The following is a 27,985-nucleotide window of genomic DNA, read 5'->3' on the forward strand; positions in this document are numbered from 1 at the left end:
AGTGTAAAGATTTCCCCCCTCAGTGCTGCAGCTGGAACTAATGAACAGCCATCTTGGATTAGTATGAGTGTCTCTTCGAGCCCATGTGACACACTGCAACACAAACTTCCAGCATTGATTAAAGGCACCACTAGAATCTTAAGTGGAGAAATTGTGTGATTAGCTCTTCTGAGTCTACTGATTCCAGGCAGACAGACATGCTAGGCCTACTTTCTCACTATGCTGACTCTGACCCCAGAAAGTTTACCCCCCTGCAGAAAACATACCAGAGACTATACCACGAGCAGATGGGACAACAAGCATCGGCCCCTTCAAGTGGCGCTGATGCATAAATCAGGCACGAGTCATGAGCACAGGGGCAAAGTGGGATGGCTGTCAAACATACAGAAAGGGAACAAATGAAAGGACCAGGTGGGAACAGTAAGGAGGTGGAGAACAAAAGATGGGCAAAAAGCATATTTTGGAATTTGAACAACAAGCGTGTCACATGTAGTTAAGTACCACTATAAAAAAGAAACTATGGTCAGTCGTTAGGTAAATAACCAAGCAACGCTCTCTCTCCCTGCTCCTATGCCATTTCTCACTAGCTGTGCAGGGAGAGGCAGCTTCAGAGAATTTGGGGGACGGGCAAACTTACTTGTGTGGGGGCAGTGAACTCTCTCTTTCATGTCTAAAACCATTTTCATACTGCTCTCCGCCTATATTGCCCTTTCTCAGACCAGGCTCTCCATTTCTCTTTACAGACCATCGAAAACATCATTCATGAACAAATCCAACCAGTTCAGGTTAATTCCGGAACCAAAAATATCAGACTTCAACATGTATAGTGCATCTTCGGGATAGTTAATTGCAGTTACCATTCTCCAGAACGACAAGCCAGGTGAGATACTATGAGTCTTATGTAGGATTGGGTGCTCAGCTTTAAAAAAAAATTGAAAAGAAGCCCATGTTTGTAAGTGGTGGGGAAAATCAGATGAACAGTACAGACTAAAGAATGCTATCTATGGCTAGTTGAGAAGGTGGCATGCAAAAATGGGAAGTCATAAGACCTAATTCGAAAAAACCTGCATATGGGTCAAAGAGAAGCAAACTTATTGTCCATTTGGAAACTGATGATTTTGCAAGGATAGGATTTGGGTGTCTGTTGCCACGTAACTGATGATGTTCTGGTATCTTCCAGTTGAAAGGTATACAGTGATTTCAGTTTTACTTTATCGCTGAGAAACCTCAGAATGCCTTCTTTCTTTCCCATTACTCTCACAGTGCTTGGGAGGGGTAGGGCGTTGCAGTTGGGAAAATCAATATGCACTTCTCTCCACATTGTAAAAAAGGATTTTTTTAGAAAAGTATTAACAGAACAAACTTGCTTCATTTCTTTCATAAGCACACGTGTGCCAAGCAAGCCCCAATACTGGCTGGTGTCACAGTTGCTAATGGGTATGTATGATAACTCATGCAGATAACATCTGCAATTAGACGCAACTCAGCTGTACTGGTCAATGACAAGTACAGCTGAGTAGGGTATAATTGCAGATGTTATCTGTGCCTAGTACCGACATATTATACTTCTGTGTTATGAAAGAGCATACCATTGAACAATTACTACGTGATCCCATATAAATATGTACATCATACTTTGCTTATTAACAGGTGTCCCTCTTGATGAAAATGAATTTGGTGGATCAATCGCTCACAAAACCATTTTCCAGACTCGCACACGGTGAAAAACTGGATGTGAAACGACTAGGGCCTGATCGGCCTGATTTAAAAATTCACCAGTCTACTAAAGATAGGGAAAAGGCCTACACACACACATTTTCCATGGTTTGGTATAAAAAGAAGACATGGCTCACTGGTAGTGTTGCTAAGCGGTCTTTGTTCTGCTTCCCCTACCTGCTGTTTGGTGGTGAAAATGCATGGACAAAAACAGGAGTCACTGACTTAAAGCATTTGTCAGAAAAAAGCAAGAGACATGAATCGTGCAAATCTCATATCAAGAATATATTACAGCTGCATATGTTGGGAAGTGTAAACATTGCAACACAGCTGTATGATGCCCATCGCTGGAGAGTGATGAAACATAATGAGGATGTGAATAAAAACCGATACATCTTGTCAAAGTTAATCGACTGTGTGTGTTTTTGCAGTGCATTTGAATCCGGGTGTATTTAGAAGCCTGGTGCATTTTGTATCCATCATAGACAGTGCAATGGAACTGCATTTAAACAATGTAACAGTATTTAAGGGCACTTCAAAATTAATTCAGAATGAGTTGCTGGACTGCATGCTCACAGTCACTAGGGAGATCATTGTAGAGCAGTTAAAACGCACAAATTATGTGGCTATTCAGGCAGATGATACAACCCATGTTTTCACTAAGACTCAGTCTGTGCTAGTCTATCGCTACATTGATGAACGATACAGAATTGTTGAAAGGTTTTATGGATTTACTCACCTGAAAGATTCTAGTGCACAGACCATTGCTACTGTCATAATGGAAAAATTGGACAAAGTATTCCTTGAAGAAAGCCACAAAAAAAGTAATTGTGCAAACATATGATGGTGCAAGTGTAATGAGGGGGGTGTCTGGTGGAGTCCAAAAGAAAGTAGCTGAGGTGTATCCAAATGGGCATTATGTACATTGGTATGCACACCAGCTTAACCTCATCATGGAACAAGCCGTTTTCAAAATATCAGAAGCTCAAATTTTCTTTATTGATATCTCTGGATTCTGTACATTTTTTTCTTGTTCTCCAAAAAGAACCAAAGTTCTAGATGAGGTATCAGATAAAAGACTTCCAAGACCATCTCGCACTCGCTGGAGCTACCCTATTTGGGTGGTAGAAGCCATATATCTGCATTGGGAAGCACTCCGTAGATGCTTGGAGACCATTGAATAACAGGATGATTTTGAGAGAGTTACTGTGCATGACGCCCGGGGATTCATTAGAACTCTGAAAGAGAAGGAGTTCCTTTTCTTCCTTTTTTTGTTCAATGACAAAGTCCCATGTTGACATTCTATATAATCATCTTCAGAAGCGAGATATGGATTCTGTGTATGTGCAGAAAGCCACTGCAATGTTTATCAAGTGCATTGGCAGAGTACGTGAAAGCACTGACAATAATGAAGCTAAACCTCCAGCAGAGGCAACTTTTGCAAGTCGCAATATAAATATGACCACTTTAAATCATTTGGCAAAAGAAGTATGTGATATCATAGTTACACAAGCCCAAGAACGCTTTGCATTTACTAAACAGAGGGCGTCAAATTGTTGCAGAGTGACCTATTTCAAACACATGAACAGTCTTTTCCCAATGATGCACTGACTGCAACTGTCCAATTGTACGCCATGTTAAACAAGGAAAGACTGCGCACCGAGCTTTCAATTGTTTATGTGAAACCGGAATCCTGTAGTGCAAGTGCGGCAATTTCTTTATTAAAACTGTTCATCGAAAACAATCTTGAAGAAGCATTTTGTGAGACAGTGCAGTTATTAAAAATTCTGATTACTACACCCATGACAACAGCTGAGTCGAGTGCTATTTCTCCACTGTAAACCTGTGGTTTCGGAGGAGGGTCTCAATGTGGACAACATACAAAGATTACCCGTAGGCATGGAGACTAGGGACAAAGGGGACGCGGAAAACAGTTGGTGGGGCAAGAACATGTCCGTAAGTAACTACCCACTAAAAGAAAGTGAGACACCTGGAAAGACCGGCGGAGGCGACCGCATTCACCCGACTTGCAGCAAGACGCCAGCCGGTGTGCTTTCCGTTGAAAACAGCAGACTTCCCTTTTGAGCCCATGATGCGGGAAATAAATGGACATCATAGATACATGTTGAGATCAGCAGAGGCGACCGCGTTCAACCCTTTGAGAGTAAGACGCCGGCTGCAGTGCTGGAAGTTGAACGTAGCAACTTCCCGCTTTCAGCCTCTCCCGCCGGAAGTGAAGGAACGTTCAGGCAACATGCAAACATGAGGGAGTGGGTTGACTGAACTGGATACCGCACACGCAAGCTGGGAAGAATAAAACCATATGTAAAGCCGTCTGTAAATACTCTTTGTCAACAAAGGAACACGCAAAACCATGGGTCTCAATCAGTGTTTAAAAACACTTACCATAGAGCAACAGACTCACCGAAGGGTATAACATCAGAAGACAGTTCCAGTGAGTCACCCGTGAATAATCCATTATGGAGGCTGGCATTTGGAAAGAAAGGGGGTGGGGCTTGGGGGTCTTATTAAGGTTTCAAAGCGTTGGGAGCCCCGATTGGACTAGATATCTCCTGCCCCTATTTAAAGCGAACAGCAACAAAGGACTAATGCATTTTCCTCCTTTCTGTTTCAGAACAGAGTCGGAGGAGCAGAAGAAGGTACAGAGTTCCGTTGGGCATACGAGGATTAAACACAGATACCTCCCTTATCTTATGAGGGCAATGGGGACAAGCCAACTCTGATTTTCGTTTTAAGGAGAAGTGACATCCTGCTATTTTTTTTTTCTTCTGTAGTTTTTTTTTCTATTTACCTCAATTTGGTTTAGTCAATAGAGACTATCTTTAATTTGGAAGAATCCATTGTCCAGCGTGTTCCATCACATCCACCCTGAAGCGAGTTAAAACATTCTTGAGAAACATAATGACTGAGGATCGTATGAATGGTTTTGCAATGCTGTCCATGGAAAAAAACGAATTCAAGAGCTCCCCGACTTCAACACAGGGACTATTGATAAATTTGCTTCTCTGAAAAATAGACGTGCACAATCTGTGTACAAACTTTCAAAATGATTGACAGGTGAATGTTGTTCTGTTACAAGCTATTTGCAGTTATTTTGTGGGTTATACCTTAATTGAATGATTTAATTGTTTAAATGTCTTTTAATTGTTTAAACTTACATGTTAGGATTTTGTGTAAGGTTGCAGTGATCTATTTGACAGAACAGTGAGATATGTGAAGTTTGTTTAATTGTGATAAGATTATGATATTATGGTTGGTTGTGATAATAAAACACTGAAAATAATCAACGTAGTAAACTAATTCTGTTGCATTTTTCTCAATGCAATATATATGTGCTATTTCTGTGACCTGTGCATTCCATGTGTTTCAAATTTGAGCAACTGAAGCAATGGCGCAAGACAGACGGCCATTAGAGATGGGACAAATGTTGCATTAATTCATTGGTGAACAACTTATTTTAGCTTGGTTTCTCCCCTTTCAAAAAATGCCTAAAATCCCACCTTAGTAAGAGGATGAACGCATATGAATGCCAGTAACAGCATGACAAAATTATAATTTTCCATCATTAATGACTGTCTATATAATGCATTTCTTTATGCATACACCATAGTACCAGCTATTCGCAATACAAGCTGCTGTAAAATACACCATCACACTTGCACACGTAAGAATAATGTACCACGGGGGCCTGGCTTGGATCGCCATCGATGTGGCCGCTCCTCTGAAGCCGCCCGTGGGATGCCCGCCGTCAAAATAATGCAGTTCCCTTGAGGGTACCGAGCCACTAATACCATCCAAGGCGACCGGAACCATCACAGCACAACCCGGCCCAAAATGATCATTTAACGCGGGAGCGTTCTATCCGAAATTGGCCGCCAAACCCAGCGCCCGTCACCATCCGAGGAAAGCAAGATGGCGGCCACGCCGGAGCCCAGCAGCAAACTACGAACCTCGCGGTGACGGGCGTGTCGAGTGCTGGGGAGCTGGAGAGGAGAAGCGGACGAGTGCCTGACATCCCGCGGAAGTCCGCTGACCCGCCGACAAAGAGCCGCCCAGACTGAGTCGGAGGCAGGCGGGGCCCGAGACGAGAGATCAGGCCTTGGCCTGTACATGGGGCGTGCGGCGCTCGCGTGCTCGGCTGCGGTCCGTGAACCGGACCTAGCCTGCTAGATCAGCAGGGGACTCCAGCAACGGCCGAGGGTCCCTCCCGGACCAACGCTTCCTGGGGCGCCCCGGCCCATATGCCCACCCAGTGAACTGGTTCGCCTCGGGGCAACGGCTGTTCCCGCCAGCTCCTCTTTCCACGCTCGAATGCCCCTCGATAGCTAACTGTGAAACCACACGACCAGCCGCCCCAACAACTCTCAGGAACCTGCAAGACCTGACCAAGCAGGGAGCTTGGAGCAATATTCACCCCTAGAGGCTTCCTCCACAACCCTAGGGCTCTCCGTTTCCTCTTCGGCCGAGAACGCTCCACATAACCATCATGTCCAAGCAAACAAAGGCCAACAAGGGCGCGGATATAACCACCATGTTCGCCACATCGGATGAAAGTAAGAAGCAAGACCCTCCTAAACTCACCCCACAGAAACTTCAAGAGGAAAGGGGTGCCCTCGCTACCAAAGGAGACCTAGTAGCCTTCATGGCTGACATTAAGTCCGAGTTCCGCTATTGCCTCTCAGAACTCACCACCAAAGTGGAGCAGACAGACCAGAGGCCAACGGAGGTCGAGCAGAGGCTCGGAGAATTCGAAGACCATTCACGGGATCACACAACCACCCTAGCGGAAATCCAGAGTTCCATCAATTCCCTGCAACACAAATACGAGATCCTGGAATTTAAACAGGAGGACCTGGAAAACAGGGCACGTCGCAACAACCTCCGCATTCGGGGCATCCCAGCTTCCATCCCGACAACAAGCTGGCGGACTACTTGGGGAGCTTCTTCAAGGCTTTACTCCCAGTCCTAGACAAATCTGAGCTCTTGCTGGACCGAACCCACAGGCTACGCCCACGCCGGGGGATGGACTCGGATCCCCCCCCGATGTTATTACCAGGGTCCACTTCTTCACAACCAAAGAGGCTATCTCAGCGATCAGCCATCAAGGAGATGATATCACCTTCCAGGGAACCCACTTCTGATCTATCAAGACCTCTCATTACTCACCCTTCAGAAAAGGAGAGCTCTCCGACCCCTGGCACTTTTCCTCCAGGAGCAACAGGTCTGATACAGATGGTTATTTCCGACAGCTCTGCAGTTCTCATATAAAGGCACCCTGCGCCGAATTAGCCACCTGGAAGACGCAGATAAAATCATGCACCCGACCTTACCCCGAGAGCCCTCCACACCGAATCCAGAGGGGGCTGGGGACCCTGAGCCACCCCCCTCCTCAAAGCCCAGACGGTCATCATGGCCGAAAATACAGCGGAACAACAGGGGGAGATGATCAAAGGCGGTTCTGTGTCCCAGGAAACCGATACTACTCCAGCCTCGCCTCACCTGGCCTCACCTAATAGGGATCCACCACCTCACTTCTAAACTAATAGATCTCAACGACGGTGGCGGGTGGCCATACCCATGGCTCATACCCACTCCAAGGAAACATTCTAACTCTAGTTCCTTGCAAACCCACAGTACGATTGGACAGTTGGCCCTGTTGGCCGGGTGTGCGTCCGTACTCACAATGTCGGCCCACCCACCAGTTAAAGTTGGGGCCCCAAGTTAAAACCTCAAGTGCAGGATGATACTCTCATGGCTCACACCGGAAATGGCGGTTGAATCTCCCTCTTATGACTCCCCCCAAACCAAGCGATGGGGAGAGAAGTGATATCAGACCATCAGACCATGAGACTCTCTCCCTAAACGTCAATGGACTGAACTCTCCTAGCAAGCGAAATGCAATTCTACTAAAACTCCAGGACGAGGAAGCTGCGGTAGCCATGCTTCAGGAGACCCACCTGCTACCGGCAGATGTTAACCGACTTCGCTCCCGGCAATTCCCACTTCAATTTTTCGCCTCTGGAGCAACCAAAAAGGGAGGCACTGCGATCCTCTTCAGAAAGGACTTAAATCCACAGTACTGGAAACTAAAACGTGCCCAGAAGGCCGATTCATAGCTGTCAAATGCCTTCTGCCAGGAGACCTATACACCTTCATCTCGGTGTACGCCCCCAACGCTGGACAATTGAACTTCTATAACTCACTGGGTTCCTCCCTCGCACGTTTCGTAGAGGGTCAAACGATAATCGGAGGGGACTTCAATGGGGTTCCTGACCCTACCAAAGACAGATCACACCCCCCAACTCCGAGCGACTTTACTCAGGCGCTGAGCCTCCTCCAGCTGTTCAGATCCCTAGAGATAGTGGACGCATGGCGGGTGCTCCACCCCACCGAAATAGACTACTGTTTTTACTCATACATCCACAGAAACTTCTTGAGGATCGACCTCCTCCTAACCTCCCCTCAAACCCTGGCCTTTGTCAAAGAGGTGTCCATCGGCACAAGAGCCATATCCGATCACGCTCCAGTGATCTTAGAACTCCGGGCCCAGAACCCCAAACTCAACAACTCCCGTAAATGGTCTTTATATGACCCGATCCTCAACGATATGGCAACAAGAGACAAGATCGCAAAGGAGATTAAAAATTTCTTCGAGGAAAACCCGGCCTCGGACACCTCTGTGGCGAATAACTGGGACGCCATGAAGGCAGTGATTAGAGGCACCCTGATCGCCCAGGGAGCGGCCTACTACCGGAATAGGCGACAGGCCCAGATAGCCTTGGAAGAAGAGCTGAGGGAGGCAGAGGAAGTCCACAAGAAAAAAGGTTGGTCCCCCAGGACGCAGCGAACCATACGCACAGCCAGGAAAAAACTAGAAGCCCACTACGCGGAACAAACCGCACTACTCATGGCAAAGGCCAAACAATCATACTACGCGAAGAACAACAAGGCTAATAAATTGGCCAAACGGAGACAAACTAATGTGATCGCTGGCCTGCGCGACTCCAATTGAGTCATACAATACTCAGAACTTAAAAAACAACAACTAGCGTTGGACCATCTGACACAGATCATGACAGCAACCCCACGGAACCTATCGCAACAAACTGAATACCTGCAAAAGGCAGCACTGTCCCGATTCCCCCGACATGGCAAGAGGTGAACTGGAGGAGCCCATTACAGAGGAAGAGATTGGGGAGGCCATTAAGTCGCTCAAAACATGAGCCCCGGGCCCAGACGGATTATCGACCAGGTTCTGTAAACTGTTCAGACCCCAGCTGATTCCCCCCCCTGATAACACAACTTCAGGGAAACGGGATCGGTAACCCCATCGATGCAGGAATCAACTACCATCCTCCTGCCCAAACCAGGAAAAGATCAGAGAAACCTGACCTCCTACAGACCGATCGTACTTCTGAACATAGACGCGAACATATACTCGAAAATTCTGGCGAACCGCCTGAGTCGCGTCCTACCGGAGATCATCCACCCGGACCAGGCAGGCTTCATTTTACAGAGAATTATGCTAACCGACTGGATCAAGGGCCCACAGGTCGGCCCCACACAACACAAAATCGCCCTATGTGCGGACGACGTACTGCTCACGATCTCAGAGGCCCACTCATCCCTGAAACATGCACTAAGAGAAATAGCCAGCTATGGAGAAGTCTCAGGCTTTGCAGTAAACTTCGCCAAATCATCGGCCCTAAGCATCGGCCTCACCCCGAAAGAGCGAGAACCACTGGCCAAGATGTGCCCGATTACATGGGAAAAAAGGGCTATGCCTTATCTGGGGGTCCACATCCTAGCAGACCCAAAAGACACATATAAAGCGAACTTTCCCCGGTTGTTCAAAGAACTGGAAGGAGACCTGAAACGTTGGGCGACCCAGGAGATCTCACTGCTGGGACGCATCACAGCCTGTAAGATGAACCTCCTTCCGAGGTTCCTGTACGCCTGCGCCTCCCTTCCAGTGGCGATCCCCGCACCAACCCTCCGTGATATACAGAGAAAGATGCTGAAATTTATCTGGAAAGGTAAGAGGGTGAGAATCCCCCTCAAAACGCTACTGGGGGGCTCCAGACTGGGAAGTCTGGGGGTCCCAGACTTGCAGGCCTACAGAGTGGCGGCCCAATTAGCACAGATCCAGGCGAGGCAAACTATCACAAACCGCCCTAGATGGGTAGAACTGGAACAATCACAAGTGCCCTTGCCCCTACGATTTCTGCCACACATCCCACCCACCCTCAGAGCGCACTGGGGAGACCTCCTCCTATCAACCAAACATACTCTAAGCTCCTGGGACTGGGCACTGAAACGAAAGGGAGTGCCAAGAGGTTTGAGCCCACGATCCCCGATCTTTCATAATCCAGCATTCTCGCCGGGAGCGCACCCCCGCAACTTCCAAAACTGGATAAATGGTGGCCTGGAGACCATAGATCAGCTGTGCACGGAAGAGGCACCACTCACATTTGAGCAATGTAAGGAAAAGTTCCAACTCCATGAAAGGGACAGATTTACTTGTATCCAACTGCGCCACTGGTGCTCGTACCCCCAAACTCTGCAGGCAGCAACACGCCCTCTCACCGCCCTGGAACTCACACTTGGGGACCTCGCGGCTCGTGGGAGTGTATCCACCCTATATAGGCGCTTTCTGGGCGACTTCCTGATCACGAGAACTCGCTGCATGGCCCAATGGGAGGCAGACCTGGGACACCCAATAGAAGACCAAACCTGGGTAGACATTTGGACTAGAACACATGCCTCATCTACCTGCATCACCAACAGGGAATGCGCGTATAAAATCATGCTACAGTGGTACTACCCGCCCCTTAGACTCCACCATATAAACCCCCAACTAGACTATTCCTGCTGGAGAGGGTGCGGCTACCCAGGCTCCTTTTTCCATATGTGATGGACATGCCCAAAGATCCAGGAATTCTGGAAATCATGCTTGGGAACCATCACACAAATCACCGAAACGGCGATCCCGCTAGAACCAGAGCCAGTCCTGTTGGGAGCTCCAATCCCTGCGATCTACCCACGCTCCGGAAACAGAGCAAAACTACTGACCCACTGTCTGCTAGCAGGGAAAACGGTGCTGGCCCGCTCTTGGAAATCCCCAGAAGGCCCCCACATGGCCCAGTGGTGGACAAAGCTCTGGGATATATTGATTGCGGAAAAGGTGACAGCAGCGAAGGCGGGAACTCTCCACCAATTCCAGAATATCTGGGCCCCAATTCTAGAATATGACCAGCGATTCCCCGCCCTGACCTACAAACCTACCAAGGCCCGGTGGACTCTGAAGGACGAAGAGAACCCTGAAGGAGACACATAGACGATGAGGTGCATAGCGGGCAACGCAAGGAGGAGGAATTCAGTCTCGGGGACCGGGGGGAGGAGGGGTTCATGGGGAGAGATCTGGAGAGAAGGACTGGGGGTCGACATGCCTAAATTGTTGCTTATAATGTTTTGTAATTGTCAACCTGCCTTGATTTAAAAATAAACAAATAAAAAAAAAAAAGAATAATGTACCACCATTAGTATGTAAAACCTAATGCTTTTTATGCCATATTTCAGTGGGTTGGGACAGTAAATTGAAAATTTTGGAGGCCATATTTTGCAAAGGTTTTGAAGGGGGAGAACCCCCAACACCGCTCTTAGGGTGGCTCGCTCATAAATTCCCCCGGGGAAATTTACACCCCATCAACTTTCAAACTCACCAGCCGCCACTGCGTAATTGAATGATGAAAATTCTGCAAAGTAACTGGCTACTTGGGTAGCTAATGCGTATACTAAATTTATAAATATTTACATTAACCCCTTAAGTGCCAAGGACGAGATAGCTCATCCTTTTGGCACCTTGTTTTGAGCGATCCCTGAAGATCAGGGATCGCTCAAAACAGTAATCCAACCCCTGGGCTATGTGAGGGGGAGGTCCCGCCTCCTCACTGCCCAGGGGCTGGATTACCTTTAATTTCACATTGGCGACCATTTCGGGCTGCCGCTGCGAAAATGAAAGATGAGTCTCCACCTTTATCCCCCTCGATCTCCGGCTGTATTTCAAGCCGGAGATCGAGGGAGGTGTCGTTAGATACCTTTTGTGAAAGCATTGCTGGGCACAGAGCGCTCGATCCCCGCCCAGCAATGCCCACTAGACCACCAGGGATTTGTTTTGAAAGCAGGGGGAGGTGGAGGCTGCTTACAATAAGCAGCCCTCCCCCCCGGCCCCCCAAAGCATGGGGACACTTATGGAAAACCCTGGGGGCAGATGGCTGATCACACCAACTGGAAAGGGGGGGCACCCCTTGTAGCCCTCCCTGGGGGCATATTTCTGCCCCCAGGTAGGAGTACATCATGTGGCCCCCATTCAATTGGCCACCAGGAATGAGTGTGCATACCCCCCAAAGCATGAGGCCTGCAGATTAGGGCCCCCCTGGGGGGCAAATGGCTGATCATCTGCCCCCAGGGAAGGGGGCACCTCATGCAGCCGTTCGTAGGAGCCCCAGGGAGGCCTGCATGAGGTGCCCCCCATCAATTTGGGGTGGGAGGGCCACCAAAAAACGTGGGACAGGCCCCGCCAGTGAGTGGGGCAGTAAGGTTTGGGCACCCTGGGGGCAGAATGGCACACTATTGTGCCCATCTGCACCAAGGGGAGTTGGGTAAACAATGGAAAAAAGTGAAAATGATAGGTAGAATTTTAGGGGGGGCTGTGGGGCACCCCAAAACGCTGGGGAATTCTGTAATGGGAGGGGTGGTTGCCTCCTCCCCGCCACCCACAATGGAGTGGGGGCCATGTCATGCATATCTGCTCATATGAAGGGACACCTGACCCCAGGGAGGAGGGCATGACAGGCCCCCCCTTATCTGCCCCCAGGGAGGGCTACATGAGATGCCCCGCCCCTCCATTTGGGTTGGGGGTAGAGAGGTGCACCCCGCATTACATTTCAAAATGTTCAGGCGGTTTAGGGTGCCCCTCAGCCCCCACTAAAGTGCAGCCTGCCATTTTGAATGTGTTTCTTTGTTTACGAAACTTGCCTTGGCGCAGATGGGCACATTGGTGTGCCAATCTGCTCCCAGGGTGCCCACACCTTACTGCCCCACCCACTGGGGAGCCTATCCCACATTTTTTGATGGCCCCCCCCCCCCACATACTGAAATCCCCAAAAGAGGCCTTGGCACTGGAGGGGAAAACCCATGGCATTTGAAGGGTTAAATAAAATGCAATAAATGTTTGCCAGTTTTGTGGCTTTGTGTAAATATAAAAACAAGCAAAAAACTCAAACAGCTTGACAAAAAAAGGAAAGTATGTGCACACCCTCTCTATCTGATAGGATAGTACACAGCTTATAGAGAGGCGCAGTATAAAAATATTTGATAAAACAAGGGGGAAAAGCAAATGCAACCTTTTCTGCATGAAATTAGAATTTCCAGACAGACTATAAGGTCACATTTCTGTGCGCGACAATGGGCAGCACCAGTGGACTGAGGCAGTCCCATTACCAAAATGACAATAGGAAAACAATAGGACAATAGGAAAATAAAAAAATGACTCTTACCTGTCAGCAGGGGCCTAAAGGTAAGTACTTGTGTCAGTGTGTGATTGAAGAACTGTTCCCTGGATTCAAGAGGAACAGAGCTCTTGTGCGCTGGTCCCTCAAAGGCACATAACCTACAGACAAGAAAACAATTGAATTGTTATTCAGAGTGATGTAAACATATCATAATCAAGCATGATGGCTACAGCGAAGTGCGGTGGTGGGGTGGATGGTTTGCATCTTATGGAAGAGAAAGAATAGGTCACTAACACTGATGCAAAATGTGGTATATTTTGTGAACTCCACAATGATAGCAACAAATCAAAGAAGACTTTCACCTTTCTGGGAATGATGTCTGTCTTTTATTTTTTTTTAAACTGTCTTATGTTACTATGCTTTGTAAATTGCCCAGAGGCACCCACATGGTCTCTTAGGTTGATATTATCATAATAAGAAACATGAGAGGTGATCTAACAACCAGGTTTTCCATCAATGAATGTCAATCGCAACAGATACATGCAGTTTTTCCATTGCAGTTACGTTAACTTTATTAATGTTCTTGCCAGTCTTTTGGATAGTCAATAAGGTCCCCAAAGATAGCCATTTGTCACCAGATATGTGATGTTGGTCATGCCGAGGGAACAACAAACAGTTTAGAGACAAGATATCACTTCACGACTTAAAGAAAAAAAAAAAACAGGGGATCACGTTTGACTGTGTCTTTGCACCCATTCCAAAACCTCGCCCTCTGGGCTCAAATTAATATCTTCTCCATGGATTGGGGGTCTTCATTCCGTCCATCTCCAGTAAACAAATCCGCCTTCCAGTCGTCACTTACTTACAGTAAGGGCAGTTTAAAATGTGATACACTGCTTTCTTAGTGAAATAAAGCAGGATCCTCAGGCATATGAGGTAGGTTCTAGAAAGTTTATTCAGGATACTTTAAGTTGGCTCCCATCACCCAGGCAGGGGCTCTCCAACTGCCTGACTCTAGAACCTTTACTACACGCATTCCTTAACTCACACCAAACATTCTCACTTACATCACCAAGTTTCTACATCCATCCAAAACACTATACAACACCAAGCAACTTGTAGAGTACCTGGCACCACCGCCCCTGCTGCCTTGAGTCGTTAAGATGGGGTCGGGCATCACACTGTTGCTGCTATTGGACCCTTGGAGTAATACGCCTCTCCTCTACTCCACCTTAATGTGGTACGAGTCTGGCCCAGCTGCTTATTCTTCAAGGAGTTCAGCAGTCCCTTGGCCACTTCTGCACCACTGTACACATTTTTGTAGAGTTGAGGTTCTGTAAACTTTTTTCTCTCCCTCACTTCTTTCTGTCTCTTCTCTGTTCTCACCTACTTTCTTCACATTCTTGATCACACTCATCTCCTTTCCACATTTTCTGTTCATAGCTTCCTTCCCACTCGATGGCCTCCTTGAAGTTTCACCACAACACTTGTTTGTTTTCCACTCCCATTTCCTTCACTCTTTCAAACTTTTCATTTTTTCTCTACATATCCTTCTTCCTACCCAGCATTTTCCACTTTAACCATCCTTTAATATCTCTCTCTCTCCATTCTTCATTAGATTGTTTCTCACTTTGGCACACCCTTTGGTCTTTTCACTGTTCTCTTCTTGCCTTCTCTTTTCCATGTACTCCACCTTTGTCTCTCCCTCCTACACATCTGCCTTTCTTTCTCTCCTCCACCACCACCACTCTTCTCCTTCCCACCTTCTAGTTACTTTCTCCCAACTTCACCATCCCTCATCCACCACTGTTTTTGCCCCTTGTGCCCCTCTACCCATTTCTTTCCACCTCTGCTCATGCCTCTCCCAGCCCCATTCTCTTAACTTTCTGCTTCTACCTCCTCCCGCCTTAGTCACTCTCCTCTCTGCCTCCTCCACCTTTGCCGCTCACTCTCCCTGTCTTCCCCTCTCAACACATTGCCACGCTTCAATCATTTCCTCACTCTACATACTTCTAATCCCATGAGACTAGTCAGCTTGCTCCCCCTTTCATCTCTGCCTGGGGTTGTGTCTTTATACCTTAAATGGACAAATATGTTTAGGTGTAACTATGGGATGGATGTGCTCTGTGATTGCCCAATATTGGTGTAGATTACAGAAACAAAAGGTGTGATCACTGCTAGCGAACCGCACCACTGCTCCACTACTAAATATATTAAAACAACTGTTTGACCATTTCTAAATCCGCTTCTCACGGCTGTATCTGGGCACAGGAGTATCTTTCAAGCTACAAGGGCTTTTTGCTTCCAGTTTCTGAGAGTTGCCATGCATGAGCAGACGTGGACCTCAGACTTCTTACAGAGCCGTGCATGCAAATGTTTGCCTTTTACTAAACCAGACCTCAATACAGGATAATTCACAACGCCAAAGGTGGCATGGCAACAAACGATATGGTCTTTGCTTTAGGCTATGTTAGACATATTGTGACCCATATCATCGCCAAAGGCGGTTGAAGACAGCAGGATGAGGAATTCATACCATGCTAGGGATGGACTGGGGAGCAGGGGTGTGTCACCCATCATTTCCTACTGCCTTACAACCACAGCAGCAGAATTCTCTCAATCACTTTAAAGACTGCAATGTTGAGAGATTTCCAGAAATGTATGCAGTAACCCTCTCTACTGTTAGCAGTACAAAACATAGGGGCATTAACCAAAAGAACAAATTGCTTATCCCTGGTAATGTTCTTTCTGATGGATGTTACTCCCACCGATTCCTCATCTTTGATATACCCGATATCCTACTTGCAGCTTCAGAAATATTTCAACAGCAAAGGATGCAGTGCATCGTGGACCCGAGGCCCCTCGGCAGGTTCTATTCCGTCCCTCGGCCATGATATCGATGCCGATAGAAACAGCACGGACCACACCTGTTGCCTCAGTTCAAGTTCTCCTCTCCTCTTGCACAGCAACCTTGAGCACAAAAAGAAACCCCTAGGCGATGAAAGAGAGGAAGGTCTAATACAGGTATATTCACCTACGGTCAGCGGGGGAGGCTGGAACGGCAATGCGGAATCCGTGGGAGGAAATTTCACTAGAAAGAACATTACTAGGGGCAAGTAATTTGTTCTACTAATGGATAGTGCCCTCCCACGGATTCCTCATCATTGATAGACTCCCATAGCAGTTTGTAAATGGAGGTGGGACTACAGAATTATATCATTGATTAATGCTGTGAAGAATAGCCTTTCCAAATTTAGCATCCTGAACCGACAAGGGATCTAAGCAGTAATGCTTTGAGAAGGTGATCAACGAAGACCAGGCTGCGGCATTGAAAATATCCTGCACCATTACACATCTCTGTAGTGCTGAAGTGGTTGCCACACCCCTGGTAGAATGTGCGCTTAGAGTATCAGAAATATCCTTACCAGCCAGGCAATAGCATTCTGTGATTCACAAAATGATCCACTGTGACAAGATCTACTTAGTCACAGCTTGTCCCAATGTATGTCCTGTACAACCAACAAAAAGTTGGTTGTCTTGTCGGACGTTCATTAGTCTGCTTACGTAAAAGCTTAACGCTCTTCTAGGATCTAGTCGGTGTAACCTCTCTTCATCCTTGGAAAGACGAGGAGCTGGATAAAAGCTGGTAAAACATTGTTCTGAGATGGGTGAAATTCCGAAACCACCTTAGGGAGAAATGAACAACATTCTCCTTGGAGAAAATGGTGAAGGGAAGCGTGCATGACAAAGCCCGAAGCTCAGTCACCCTGCGAGTAGAGGTGATGGCTACTAGAAAAATAGTTTTTAGAGTCAGTAACCTGAGCGGACACTTACTCAGATGGAGCCTCCATTAAGAAATTCAAAACCAAGTAAAGGTCTCAAGCCGGAACTATGAATGAAACCGGAGGGGAGACATTCCTAAGTCCCTTGAGGAACTGAATAACAATCGGAACCTTAAAATAAGAGCCTTGTATTGCATGCGCTTAAATATAGACAACACAGCCAGTTCACCTTTAGCAGTAGACACCTGTAGACCCCTGTGGGCCAGATGCAACAGAAAAGATAATACAGTGGGAGTGTCGCAAATGAAAGAATCAATATCTTTAGCTCTACATCAGCTGCAAAACTTGTTCCAACGGCAGCAATATAAAACTTTTGTTGCTGGCCTCCTAGTCGAAAGCAACACCACCATAATGTCTTCGGAAAGGTATCTTTGCATCTTAACCGCTCAGAAACCAAGCATGAAGGTTCAGAGTCCTGATTTCTGAATGGAGAAGACAGCCTCCCTTGGGAGAGCAGAGCTGCTCTGTGGGGAAGAAGAATTGGAGAACAGATGGGCAAGTCCAGAAGTTACAGGTACCACATCCTCCTGGCCCAATCCGGAGCAATCAGGATCATGGACTTCCCAAACTTCCTCAACCTCCTGATGACATGCAGAATGATTGGGATTGGAGGGAACCCGTACATGAATGTAAAATCCAAGTCCACCACAAACATCCCCCAGAGCTCTTCTCTGGGGAAACTCACTGGAGCAGAACAGGTGGTTCAGGTACTGGACACAAACATATCCACTTTAGGGGTTCCCCAGAGGGAGAAGATCTCTAGAAGGACTTCCTGAGCTCACTCCCACTTGTGAGAGACTATGCTCTGCCTGCTCAGTGTGTCTACCGCTGTGTTCTCTTCTCTGGCTAGGTGAATGGCTGTCAGAGACTCCTTCTTGGAGTGCCCAAAACCAGAGCTGCATTGCCACTCTCCACAGTGGTAGTGACCCTACACCACCTCCCTTGTTGAGGTAACACATAGCCACTGTGTTGTCCATCATTATCAGGACGTTCTTCCTCCGTAGAGAAGGCAAAAAAGGCCATCAGTGCTAGTTTGATTCCCATTAGCTCTAAAAGGTTTATGTGTAGTTTGGCCTCTGATGGAAACCAACGACCTATGATCGTTAGATTCTTCAAGAGTCTCCCCATCCCGTGAGTGAGGAGTCAGTGACTACGGACATCTCCGGCCATGGTTCTCAAAAAGGTTCCCCTTTTTGCTCAGGACCTGAAGGTCAGTCATCCTGCTTGGGAACTGTGAACATTGGGATCAGAGGGCCCACTGGAGAGACCTCATCCTCAGATGGTTCTCTGGCACCAGGAAAATGCAGGATGCCATGAGGCTGAGCAACCTCAGAAAATCGAAGGCTGACAGATGCTTGGCATTTTGACATTTTTAAACCATCTGCAAAATATGATGAACCCTCAACTCAGCTGGTAAAGCCTTCCCTGAAGAAGAGTCCAGGACCGCTGCAATGAATAGAAGCTTTTGGGCCGGTGTCACCTGAGACTTCTTGAAGTTGAGGGAAAAGACCAGTTTGTGGAGCGTGTAGCAGGTATTGCTGAGTTCTTCCAGAGTTATTTGGGGAAGTTAGCTCTGATCAGCCAATCGTCTAGATAGGGAAAGATGCAAATCCCTCTCCTCCTCAGATTTGCTGCCACCACCGCCATCAACTTGGTGAAAACCCTAGAAGCCGAGGTGATCCTGAAAGGCAAACCCGAAACTGAAAATGTGAACTGCTGATGGCGAACCTCAGGTACTTCCTGTGGTTGGGATGTATGGGCACATGCAAGTAAGCATCCTGAAGATCGAGTGACACCATCCAATCCTGAAGCTGGAGGGCCTGGAGAGAGTGCCCAGCTTGAATCTGCCCTTCCTAAGGAACTTGTTTAAGCGTCTCAGGTCCAAGATGGGTCGCAGTCATCAATCTTTCTTGGGAACCAGAGCATAGGTGGAGTGCCAATATTGGTATTGATTCACTACTGGTACTCTTTCCACATCTTTTTCCAACAGGGAAAGAATTTCCTGCAGGAGGATTGCGTCTGGTTGCCAAAGAGATTGTTTGCTCGGGGAGGGGGGTCGGGGGGGCAAATTAGAGGCTTTTTAAAGAAACAAAGGCAGTAACCCGGGGCTGCGGTCTGTAGAACCCGAACTAATGTTTAAACATTCTTCGTAGTGCTGGATCAGTCTGCCTCCAACTGGAGTCTTGTGTGACAGACTTAAAGTAGTTTTGGTGTTGTGGGAGCAGCGGATGGGAGAGAGGCCGACGTTGTCTGAGCAGCTCTACCCTCCATGCTCTCTTGGGCCTCTCGGACCTCTCTGGGCAATCTGTCCTCTAGTTCTCCTGAAAGAAGAATAAAAATGAAAGGAACAACCCCTCCAACTTTCAGAAGCTGACCGAGTCTGTTGAAGCAGACGAATAGCCGTGCTAAGAAACCTAGCAGCTGCCTTGGAAACTTGAAACTTGGCTAGGCTTTCGTCAGCGTTTGTGCCAAAAATGTGAGATCCATCAAAAGGCATGTCTAATAACCTAGACTGCAAATCCGGAGCAAAGTCAGATTTACGGAGCCACGAAAATCTTCTAGCTACTATGCTAGCCACCATAGAAGCTCCAGATGTGTCCAACCGCGATTGTAAAGGTTGGCACGCCACTTATTTGCCATCCTGAATAATGTTGAGAAAGTCTTCTCTCATTTACCCTTCAGGTACATGTTACGCTGCTTATGCCACAACATCTCATAAAGTAAAAATATCTTGCTAAAGCACAAGAAGCATTTAAGGCTTTCAGAACAAAGCTACAGGCAGAAAATACTCTTACCTAACACGTGAAAATTCTTGTAGTCTCGGTCAGGCGGAATTGTAGGGTAGGCCGCTGCTTTTGATGTAGAGACAGCAGGCTGTCCTACCAAGATGTCAGACGTAGAGTACCTGGAGAGAAATTCTGTGTCAATTGAAGAGGGTTTATATTTTCTGAAGAGATCCTTACACACAGCAGGCATGGTATATGATTTTTGCCAGTTCTCTAGAACTCTATTCTTTAGGGCTGAATGAAAACTTAAAACAGGCTCCTTGAGGGGTCTCTTATCCAGGATGTCAGTTAGATCATTCCGCACTATGTCCCACTAGAGGACAAAATCCACTTCAGTGGAAGAGTCAAGCCCACTAGCCTCATTTAAGTATGTTGTCAAATCTTCCAGTGTGGCTATATCAGAAATAAGCTCCTCTGGCACATTTGGGGTGCCATAAGAATAGCCAAAAAGACAATCAATATAATCATCTTCCCCTAATATAGACCGTATGGACTTGAAAAAAAGAAGAAAAAAAAAATCGACAAAGTTTTGAAAGCAGTCGATGGGTCGGTGGTAGATGTTGATGGCTATGACATCAAAGGTGTCGAAGCAGAAAGCTTAGAGGAAAAATAGCTCAGGGGCAACGCGTTCGTCTAGGAAGCAAGACCACATGAAGCAACACAGGTTTGATCCCCAGGTCCGCGCTTAGAAACCCCGGGGTATAAGTGCGTTATAAATAGCCAATTATAATTATAAGGAGCCAGACGCTTCGACTTTTCCCGAGACGGAGAGTGTGTCAACGCCTCTCGATGAAGAGCCTCCAGCATATGGCCCGGGCCCTTGGGCGTGCATTTGACAGCTCCCGGTCGGCCATCTGGAAGGTTTCTCTGGCTTTCTCAAGGGGCCGGTAGGAGCCGCCTTTGAAAACACCATCATTTGAGTCAAACCTCCTCCCACTCTGCTTTAGAAGCAGATTTGTGTGGAAAACTTAACTTCTTCCTGTTGGACAAGGATTCAGAAGATGAAAAGCGATGAAGTGGCAAGAGTTGCTTCTAGATCAAGCGTTTTGAGTGTTTCATGCGCTTTTTAGCACTTTGCGGTGAAACAGCCAAAATAGTGCGGCCTTCAGACGACCGCCTTTTGGAAGGAGTAGGCATGGGGGAATTTAGAAGTAGACTGGCCTAAGGCGAGTTTCGCCTTCCTCTCTTTTGAGGCCTTGCTGCTGATGGATTGACACGACCCACAATCGTTGACCTGATGTCTCTGTACCAAGACACCAGAGGCAGATACTTTGCAGAATTGTGATTGACATTTTCGAATTGCAGTCTGCACATCAAAGATGAGGAATCTATGGGAGAACACGATCCATTAGAAGTTCTGTTTTTGGTGTCGATTACCATGCCAGAAGTTACACCAAAAACCGCTCTAATTTTCTAACACAAATGTGTACATTTCACCTAATTCACAAAAATGGCCCACATAGGACCAGTAGTGATAATCTGACCAGGCATCATTTTTTGTGCCTGTTATGGTATAAACATACACTTGAGTAAAATGAAAAGAAAAAGTATATATATTTTTGTATTCCTTTAACATTTTTTACAACCTATATGTATTATTCCACAAATGCACATACATATATTTCCTTCCATTTTCACACCTCACAAAACTGAAACCTAGAAGCAGAATATTTGCATAGTGTTGAGAAGCTGTGAGAAGCCTGTGGGGAATTGCTGGAGCTAATTCCCTTTTGCAGCGTTTTTTGAAGTCTTCATTCAATTTCCATTGGGCACCTAAAATCCTTTAAAATCCACACTCCCGACGCAGAGCATCGCAGAGTGTTTGCAGAGTGTTGAGAAGGCTGTGGGGCATTGCTGGACCTAATTCCCTTTTGCAGTGTTTTTTGAAGTCTTTCTTCAATTTCCATTGGACTTCCATTGGGCACCTAAAATCCTTTAAAATCAACACTCCCGACGCAGAGCGTCGCTGAGTGTTTGCAGAGAGTTTGCAGAGTGACTGCGCGTGTACAGGAGAGAAGCAGACCAAAGATGAATGGAACCGGAGCCGACGCGCGAGGTATTCAGCGCACCAGGAGGCAGGTACGTCTTAATAATAAATCTTCCTCCTCTGACCCGACCCCCGCTCCTGCGTTTGCTGTAAAGCCTACCTCGCTTCCCCAGTCTGCCCAGGCAAGCTCTGCCCTGATTGACCTTGGAGCAACAGACTTAAACAGTATAGTCAATCTTGCACAAGATCCCACACCTGTTCACATGAATTCAAAATAAAGAAATTGGCCCTCAAGTAAATTCTATTGAACTTACTCAAGTGCAGAGTGACATTCAGGGCAGCGCGGCCCCAGAGATCAGTATGGAAGAAGAAAGAGCCCTCCGTCCCAAAGAGTCCGGTCTTGCAGGCCGTTTCAGGCCCACAAACACTTAAGGCTGTGTCCCAAAATAAATAAGGACTACCTCTTCAAGAAGCAATTTTTTAAAGAACCAGCGGTGGCACCACTGTTAAAAAGAGAAGCCATTCTATTTCAGACATAGGAAAAATGAAATGGCATTTCGAACCAAAAGTAGGGCCAGGGACAGAATTACAACATTCTGCTTTTGTGAGAAAGAAGTCTCCTGGGGAAATGGACCACCCAAGCACTTCTGCGTTACCCCAGGGGGTATGCCAAATTGTGGGAAAATCCTGGGGGTCTCCCTCCAATGACGATGACGACTTACTGAACAGTGCAATAGGTGTAAGCGTAACCAAAATTCCATCTGACAAAACTATACCTATTGCATTTCCACAAGACACGAAGAGATATCAGATGAGTAAAGATGCTTCGGTGCTGCCACATTCATCGGCTTTTGATTGGACCCCCAGAACAGACAAGAATCACCCATCATCAACAACGTTGTTAGGTGTAAAGGAAGTGCAGTTTACACCGAGTTCATCACCTTCAGAAAAAGAGGGTGTCACGGCTGAGTGCAATCTACCAAACAGCCTGGAAACAGCAGTTGAATACCACATGCATTCAGAATTATGTATAATGAATGACATACGTGATAGGACGCAAGAAGCCCAGTCCAAGGAACAACGATCAGATGAGGAGTCCCCTGGTCCGTCACTGGGTAAAGCTTTTACTCTGGTGGGCCAAGAGACCCTAAGTGAGGACGGGGGGGGGGGGGGGGGTTCAGAAAGACGAAAGGCTCTCACCTAAAAAGAGTCCCAGCCAAAAAAAAGGACGATTCCTCGATGCAGGCTGCGCGTTTTACTAAAGAAATCGCACAACTGGCATTAAAAGTATGCCGGGACATCATTCCTAGGAAGGGGAAGGGGAAACGCCTAAAGGGAGACCCAAGAGAAGAATCTGAAGAGTCATTCATTATACCTACAGACCAGCAACCTAGAAAAGAGCCTAGGTCAGTTTGAATTAGCTGGCCCTACAAATGTTTGTGCACAAGAGGTTACAGATTACCTTGAATCCACTAGTGAAGTGGATTCCACTGACTCAGACTCAACAGATTCCTCTGTTTGGGAATAGGAATCGCAGAGGAGAAATACAAAATCTCAACTATCCAAAAATAGAAATTTGAAGGAAATGAATGATGATTCAGAAATTCAACCAACTTGGGCAATTAATCTTCAAGCCTCGATACTCTCTGCAGTTACCACAACGCTTGCTCCCTACCTGAAGCAATATGAAAATCTGAGCGAAAACTACAAAGACCAAACAACATTAATTGCACTGATGAATTCCAAGATGATTTACGTGGAGTCCTGCTTGGAATCCATCCGCGAGAAGAAGGGGAGAGAGAAAGAGATGGAGGGCATCATCCTAAAATCTCTGATTGATCTATTGAAAGATGCAAAAACTGACAAGCGTATATTCTTGGAAGGAGTCCGGGAAATTGCCTCCTGGTCCAATTTACCACAGCCCCCACAAGACAAGCGAAACAAAATTCCAACTGTGGAGGTTGAGAGGGGAGCGGATCTTGTTAACGCTGATACGGAACTTTTGGACAAGGAATGGGAAATGGTAGGGAGGTTGGAAACTGCTGGCCAGCAGTTGATCTTTAGAGAAGCACCCCAAACAAAGGCTCATCCAATAACGAGCAATTGTAGCCGTTATCGACATCCCAAGTGGAAATAGTCAGAGTTCAAGTTCATAAACACAGTGAATAAAAACTGCTACCAGAGAGATTCCGGGAAAGGAGAAGATGGATGAGTCGGGCTCCCTGAAAATCAGTAGTAGAAACCCATTCTCTATATTCGACCAACCCGGAAGTAGTGGAACAGGGGTTAGCACTACCTGCCCAGGTAAGCAACAAAAGAAATTAAAAAAAACATGAAAAAAACAATACAGGGAAAGCCCTGTATTTCGTGAAGTTTCTTAAGGAATCTGAAGATGCCGACCACAGAAACTACCACTCGAGTAGAACATAGAGAAGAAAGAAGAGCGAAGTCAGGGGTGCAGGAGTGTACCTTTGTACCTTCCTGGTAGAGTCTCCATACAGGGATGAAGCTTTAGTCTATCTTCAAGCTGTGAGTATGACAGACCTGATGAATCTATCGTTCTACAAAGAGGACGAGCCAACATCATCAGAAGCTTGCAGGAGAGTTGTTGAGGTCACATCCTCTAAAGACTTTGAGGGACAGAGCCCCACTCCACAATCGGAATTTAAAATATCTCTGACCTTCCTGACCCTGTCAGAAAGAAGGACAAAAACGAGTTTGAATAAAGATACTAGCAAAAGCCCTGTGAAACAGTCTACTATAATGAAGGAACTTCTGTCCAGGTCAAATTCTGATCGTACGACGACAAGATCAAGGAAAGCGAATTGGGATAAAACGAATCCCAGCCAAAGCATCCCTAGGAAAACGGACTCCATGAGCACAAACAGAGCGGACCGAATATATGGGAACCAAGATTGACATTACACTGGAAAGACTCTTGAGAGCCTCTGACAGCCTGATACTAGACAGAACAAACAATGTCTCTTTTTCATCACGTACCAAAGTTGAGGGAGGTTAACACAGAGGATGACAAGATAGTAGACTTTTCCTGATGAAAGAATAAATGACTAAATTAACTTACAGGTGAACACGGCGGCCCTAACGGCGCTACTGTTGGATGCCAATGATGAAGTACAGGCTCTTGGCTTTGACATGAACTGCAGTGGAAATGATAACAAGAGCATGTCAGCGTGGACTTCCCGGACACAAGACAAGGCAAAAGAAAAAAGCTGAACTCTATGGGAGAGATTAGTCAGATACAAGAGCGGATGAGGATACCAGAAAATAATTTGCCAAGCGAGACATACAAAAAAAACCTGCCCTAAATCAGACCAAAATCACTGTGTGTGGAAGGGAGAAGGAATCTGGTCAAACAGGGAGACCGAGATTAGACAGGAAGAACATTTCACCATTCGAAGATGTGCAAGCATGGAATTGGTTGGCAGAAACTATGGCTTCAAGACATCTCTATTAGAGCCAGAAGTTAAGAAAACTGAGAAATCTCGAAATTGGGTGTTGGAACACACAGGGACACCAGCATGTTTTCAATGACCTGGCGCAGGAGATATCTAAATTAGATATAATCTGCATTCAGGAATCATGGCTAACAGAAGCGCTCACACTTGAAGGTTACCTTGTGTATAGAAATCCGGCCAAAGGAGGCAAATCTGGTAGACCCTCTTCAGGCCTCCTAGTCCTGCTGAGTAACGGATATAACCTAACAGTAACTCAGAACATAAATCCTAATCCGTATGTTCAGATGTTACTAATGTGCCAGAAGGACAAGATGTAGAAAGATGAACACTTGCTTCTATTTAACCTCTACTGAAATATGGAAGTAAAAGAAGGAGTCGTCTACCTGGATTTAGTGACGGATTGGGTTGACGTAATGATGGTGGATCACCCAAACATACAAATTGTGATAAACAGCAATCTGAATTCGAATTGCCTCCTAGAGGGGCTGGGGGAAGCAATAGGAACCCTGGAAGCAAAGAGGCCAAAGAACAGTTGTGGCCGTAAATGGTTAGATGAGATGGAGCGGAGTGTCATCCAACTACTTAACGGAAACATCAAAGGTGATATTCCGGCAGCAGCTACCTGGACAAATAGATCCCAGAGTGCTACGCTGGATTACTTTTTTGCTTTAGAAAATCTTTTACCGACTATCATCTCCATAACTGCAAAAAGGGTATTCCATAGCAATCATGACCCCATAATATTGACGATTTCAGGAATGGGCCAGAAGGTCCCACAGCGTTGGAATGAACGAGTGGAACGAGAAGGAGGTTTAAATAGATTGCACCTGCTCCCAAAGATATTGCCAAAATAACAAAAGATCTAAACATATGGTAAAATCACGAACATGAAGAAGTGGAGTATGACAGAGTTCTATTATCATTTAGAGAACTCAACTTGAAAAATGTCAAACCAGTCCATAAACCGATTCAAGTCTTTGATAAGGGGGTGGTTTTGCAAAAGAAGCTTCTTAGAAGGGAGGGCCGACATCTGCAATCCTCAGTGGTACTTAATAAAAAAGAAAATTGATAAGAAAAAGGAGGCAAAAATATAAGAACTGGTTGAAACAACGTAAAGCCTTGATCCTCCAAATAGATGCAGAGACCATGCTAACGGCGCTCAACAAAAGTAATAGTTAGTCTCTTGCCAAATTTTGTTTTGGAAAATAATGCAAAAAGGAAAAAATCCCCAAGGCATGGAGAGAAACAATAGTGGTACCTATTTTTAAGAAATTGGACCGTCTTGACCCTTCCAACTATACGCTGATCGCTCTTCTTGATGTCCTGGTGAAGATTTTCACTGTGATCTTACTAAAGCGTCTGAATGAATAGATCATGGCAACCGAGAGTTTTGACAAAAGGCAGGCTGGGTTTGTAAAAGAGGTGGGTTGTAATTTAAACCTACTGATAATTAGCCTCTTCAAATTGCGGGCGATAAACAACAAGGAGAATATCTACATGGCTTGCATAGACTTGGAACAAGCGTTCGATAGCATTGACCGTAATTTACTATGGCAAAAATTAAAAGCTAAAGGTTGCCCGAATGACTTGTTAAGAGCCATTAATTAAGAGTACCATACGGATAAAATTGGGCCAGCAGGGGAATTTGACAAGAGCAATAGACACGGAAAAGGGCTTAAAGCAAGGTTGTTCCTTTGCCCCTACTCTTTTCAATGTTTTCATTGAAGATTTGAAAATAGACCTAGAGGAAAAAACAACTTTCCCTCCAAAGATAAATGGAACGGCTGTTGGCTGGCTATTATACGCAGATGACTTGGTCCTCCTAGAACTAACCATGATTGGTTAGCAAAGAAAACCGAACATTTTGGAGAAATATGTGGACAAAAATGGAATGAAAATAAATGCCATAAAATCTGAAATAATGGTTTTTGGTCCAGGGAATGGAAAGAAGAAAAGAAAGGAAAATGGGTTAATAACGGGGAACAGCTGGGGCCATCAAACTAGGTGAAATACCTTGCAACCATGCTAAGTGTAGCTAAGGGAGAAAATGCCTGAACAGACTGTCTGAAGAAGAAAAGAAAGTCAAACACCTAACGGCCCAGGGCCTGGCACTTGATAGAAAGTATGGGACATTTTTGCTCCAACTAATAACTTTCTATAACCAAAAAGTGTCACTGGTGCTTACGTACGTTGCAGAGGCCAGCCTTGGCATGCGATGGGAATAGTGGGACTACCGGGAAGGTTTCTTTTGGAAACTTATACTACACTTGCCAAAAGCAATCCAGATTGCAGTTATACGTCACTAACTGTGGCTCTCATCGCTGTATGTAAATGTGGCATGCAATGTGCTAGCCTTATTCAGGAAAGTAAATCTGGTAAATCCCGGGCCGCGGTTTGAAGTAATCAAGACCTCAAATCAAGATACCAAAGACTGGGTGTTAAACCAGTGGAGGATTCAATGCACCTTGATGCTCTAAAAGTTAAGGACAACAATTGAAACTGTGTGTAAAAATCTAACAATAGCAAAGAGAATCATATGGGCAAATGATTGGAGAGAAACAGAGGAAAAAAGAGCCCTTTCCGTTATTCATAGCCTGTCTAACAAACTATGGACAATTAAATGTTATCCCTGGATATCTAAACA

General features: G+C 46.1%; 1 protein-coding gene across 6 annotated transcripts in view; it reads right to left on the reverse strand.

Moving 5' to 3' along the window:
* Positions 1-27,985, reverse strand: part of FANCA (FA complementation group A) — a 3,206,914-nt gene that overhangs the window by 2,403,840 nt on the left and 775,089 nt on the right. For all 6 annotated transcript variants that reach the window (XM_069646037.1, XM_069646039.1, XM_069646038.1 and 3 more), the window contains exon 11: positions 13,296-13,408. In XM_069646037.1, the coding sequence (XP_069502138.1) occupies positions 13,296-13,408 (113 nt within the window). The remainder of the gene's footprint in view (positions 1-13,295; positions 13,409-27,985) is intronic.

The sequence above is a fragment of the Ambystoma mexicanum genome, chromosome 2p, assembly GCF_040938575.1.
Source record: "Ambystoma mexicanum isolate Mex_15411 chromosome 2p, UKY_AmexF1_1, whole genome shotgun sequence".
Classification (NCBI taxonomy): Eukaryota; Metazoa; Chordata; class Amphibia; order Caudata; family Ambystomatidae; genus Ambystoma; species Ambystoma mexicanum.